Source organism: Convolutriloba macropyga, chromosome 5 (genome assembly GCF_964194025.1).
Source record: "Convolutriloba macropyga chromosome 5, txConMacr16.3, whole genome shotgun sequence".
Taxonomy (NCBI): Eukaryota; Metazoa; Xenacoelomorpha; order Acoela; family Convolutidae; genus Convolutriloba; species Convolutriloba macropyga.
Genome location: NC_134472.1, coordinates 23817340 through 23821471, shown reverse-complemented (window position 1 = coordinate 23821471; position 4132 = coordinate 23817340). Strand labels below are relative to the sequence as shown.

General features: G+C 34.9%; 1 protein-coding gene across 1 annotated transcript; it reads left to right on the top strand.

Moving 5' to 3' along the window:
* The first annotated feature begins 1861 nt into the window (after positions 1-1861).
* On the top strand, positions 1862-3008 carry LOC142339886 (trypsin-2-like). The gene has a single exon (XM_075390210.1). The coding sequence runs from the start codon at positions 1949-1951 to the stop codon at positions 2834-2836; it is 888 nt and encodes a 295-aa protein (XP_075246325.1). The 5' UTR covers positions 1862-1948; the 3' UTR covers positions 2837-3008.
* The last annotated feature ends 1124 nt before the right edge of the window (positions 3009-4132 follow it).

Sequence of the window (4132 nt, the reverse complement as noted above, 5' to 3'; positions counted from 1 at the left end):
ATTCATTAAGTTTTAACAAAACAATTCTTGATAAATCAACAAAAAAATCATTACGAAACGAAAAGAGTCCTTATTTGGTCAAGCTAAGCTCCAGAAACGGTTGAAACTATTGAAACTCTTCTGTTTTCCAATGAAAGCTGGCAATAATAGGATAATGTGATAGGACTTCAAATATCCAAAAATATTTTTAAAAAATAACCGAAATTTTAAAAAAATATGATAATAGTTAGAATATAAAACTGCTAACCAGATTCATTTTGGTTGCATTAGAGACAAAGGGGGTACTGTCAATAGTGAGACTGGCTTACGTTTCATAGTAACAAGTTTAAGATCGGTTAATGTTCAACAAAAAAATTTGAAATTTTTTTAAAAGTCCTAACAGCCATTAGCTGTCCACTCAAATTATTGCATAGGATTGTTTACTGATTTTCAAGAAGGCTGTTGCATTTTTAGTCAACGAGTCTATGTCATAGGGCTGAAAAGTTTTATTAAATTCTAAAAAAGAAAATCAAATTTTCAATAAAAATTACGAAAACTCAGATTCAGACCATTAAAAAAATGAAAGGTTCCTTTAAAATAATGAATTGTTCATTGGGCATCATTTTTCTTTAAATCAAGTTTGTCATGAACAGAACCTGGATTTTGAAAAGTTGTTAGCCTCTAAGTGACTTGAAAAAAAATTGAAAAAAAATATGAAAAGGTTTTCAAAATATCAGCTCTCAAATAGAAATTGAATTTTTTTGATAGTAAACGTTCCTTTGATACATAAACTACACTTTTCATGGCCTTTCGTCTGTTAGAAATACAAGACAGTTTCAATTGTAGCATTAAATGTAATTCTGAATTGATGTTTTCCTAGAAATAAACTTAATTTGAACAAAAAAGTGAACAAAATCATGCCAAACATCACGTGTTCACAATAAACTTTAAACCTAGATAACTCCTCGGAGAACACAAAAATCAAAAAAAATCTTTTTTATCTCGAACTCTACGCTGGACGAGTTTTTTAACGATACCACTCACATTTCTCTACCATGAATATATCGATCGGCCAAAATTGTCTGAACAAAAAAACCCATTTGAGTATAGTTTCTTCCCCCACAAGTGGGGTCGGAACAAATGTAGTCTCCCAGATTTTTTTCTCTCTATTTGGTAGGCCGAAATCTGTTCCAGTATTTCAATGCAAATAGTAAGATTTTAAAATAGTGCTGAAGCGGTTAAGTCGTAGGTGTTGCCTCTAACGGTATTTGTTGAATTTCGTAGAAATTTGCTGCTTGTATATGAGCATTTGTTTTGAGAATTACATAGCACATCGAAAACAACAGTGACCATCGTTCAAGCGGATAGCACTGCAGCACAAATGGAATTGAAACCATTATTAGTGTAAAAAAAAGATTAGTTTGTTCTCATATGGCTACGGAAACAACAATTTTTTCGGGGGCCGTATCTATAGCTAAGCTGTTTTCAGTATTAACGCAACTAGCGCGCTTATAATAATGTGCGCCTCGCGTTCGCTATTCGAAAGAGAGCGACTGTTTCTCATCTTTATTCTAATAGCTATCGCAAAGAATCATCAGATGCCACGAAACAGCTAGAAAATTTCTAAATTGATTCTTAAGTAGGGAAACTGTATCAAGCTATGGAATCTCTGACATCTAGACATCAATAAAACTCGTTGATTCAAGGTTAAAGGACAATTGATTTTGTGTCAGTTAACAATTTGCAAGTTGCAACTCAGTTTCTGGAACTGTATAATCAATTATGGCTATTAAAATGACACAAGTTTTCAATATTCGATCTTGGAACATCTGTTGTTTTATTGATTGCGCTAGTATAAAAAGCGCAACCTTCGAGCTATTTTTACCATTCCAGCGTAAATTCAACCCCCAAAAACTTCTTAAACTATCTATTTTAAAATTGTCTTGTAAAATACAATCAGCTTTAAAAAATGATTGTAAAAACTACTTTGCTCGCCTTGCTGACTTTCTCAGCTCTTGCCAGAGTTCCAGAACCCTTGCCGAATCCTTCATCTGAGGAATTGGAGGAGCTTTCATTCAGACCAGCACCCAGAGCAGTGAAATGTGGACAAGCACCCCTTTACGATAGCAACAGAATCATAAACGGATCCTACAGTCCAACTAGAGGGTCTTTTCCTTTTATGGTCAACATCAAAATTGGCTGGCAACATTGGTGTGGAGGTGCAGTTTACGATAAGTACACTGTAATCTCCGCCGCCCACTGTTTCTGGCACGGACAGAATGTGAATGACCTCAAACTATTCTTTGCTGACTTCCATCAGAAGATGGGATACAATTACGAGAAAGACCAGGAACTGAGATATGTCAAGAGCATCACCAGACACCCCAGTTATGACCCACATTGGTACACCAACGACATCGCTGTTATAAAACTGACCAAACCTGTGCCGTTCCACGATAAGATCCAGCCAATTTGCATGCCTACCGTAGAGGTCACAGGGGGTGAAGATACAATCACCATGGGCTGGGGTTACACATACGGAACCAGTGACGATAACAAACTCAACTTCGCACACGTTCCAGTGATTGCCCGGGAAACTTGCCGACGTCGAGACTGGTACTCGGTGGCTGTAAATGAGCACATGATCTGCGCTGGATATGCTGAAGGAATGATCGACTCCTGTCAGGGTGACTCTGGTGGACCCCTGGCACTGCAGAACTCTGAGGGTGACTTTGAGTTGATCGGGGTTGTCTCCTGGGGATCCGGTTGCGCCAAAAAGCACAGTCCAGGTGTTTACACTGATGTCTATGACTATGTTGATTGGATCAAAGAAGTAGCCGGAGAACCACAATATTGAGGGAAAGTTTAAAAAAAAATGTGTTTAAAATTTCATTGGTCTTTTGGTGATGGTAATTTAAGATTAACCTGATTTCAAATACTGATAAATTTCCAATGCACCTTTCACGTATCTGTAATCAACGAATATTTAATTAAATTTACCACAAAAAATGACCATTCAGCAAAAAGGCAGAAAGAATTCAACAGTTTTATTGTGATCGTTTTTTGAGGCTTGAAGACGATCATTTAAGTTATCAATTTCATTCAAAATTTTCAAATATTCCGTTGAAATCTGCTTCTATTGATAATCAGAGCGAAACGCTAAACAATTATCAAATGCTTCGGAAAAAAATAATAAACTGACTGCTTTATTCACTGTTATCTTGAAGCATGCTACAACTATCCTCAGGTTTTGAAGAATTTGCAAAACATTTAGTTAAAAAATGTACTGATGCAACTTTGAAAAGCCAATGCGTATTTAAAAAATTTGAATTATCAGCTGGTAATTATTCCCCAGTTTGTTCCGCTACTCACTCTACACTTTGATTTTTTAAAATTCAGTAGATCTTAAAAAGTGATAAATTGAGTTTCAAGGCCACAACTTTTCGTGCAATATCAACACCTTAGCTAGAGTAAAAAGTGAAACAAGATATTCTTTTTTGTTTTTGCGTGTTTCAGCTGGTTATAATCGAAAAAATAATGTTCTAAACAGCTCTTTAGTAATTTCAGTTTTTTCTGCAAAAGAAAGTAAATTTTTATCTTTAATGGCATTTAGCGATTTTTCACACTTTCAAAAAAAAACACTTAAATTTTTTGGTTGGATTACAAATCACCATTATATCCATTATTGTTTGAAGGAGCTATTGGAACATTGTATAGTTTAATATTGAATGCGTTAAAGAAGTTCATTTTTATCTGCTATTCCATGGCTGGGATGTAGTCACAATTGAACTGAATCTGGTTCTAAAGACATAAGGGAAAAATTTTGATGAAAAACAAGTTTCGCTTTAATTGACATATTTTTTTGTATTACGTCTCACTGCATCAAACAATTCTCTAATTTTTAGTTCTATGAGTGAACAACCAATTTGGTTAAAATACGTACGAAACATACCGAAACGATGTCATAATTCTGCTTGAAAAACCCAGGTGCAAATTTTAAAATCTCAGTTTTCAACGACACTATTTCCTGTTAATAGTGCCAATTTCAAAACGTGTCACTTCAAAATTTCGACTGAGCTCTTTAATTTCTACATGATTTTCGATGAATGCCATTTTTTCCCAATGAATTACCAGTAATTTTCCTAGGGTCACA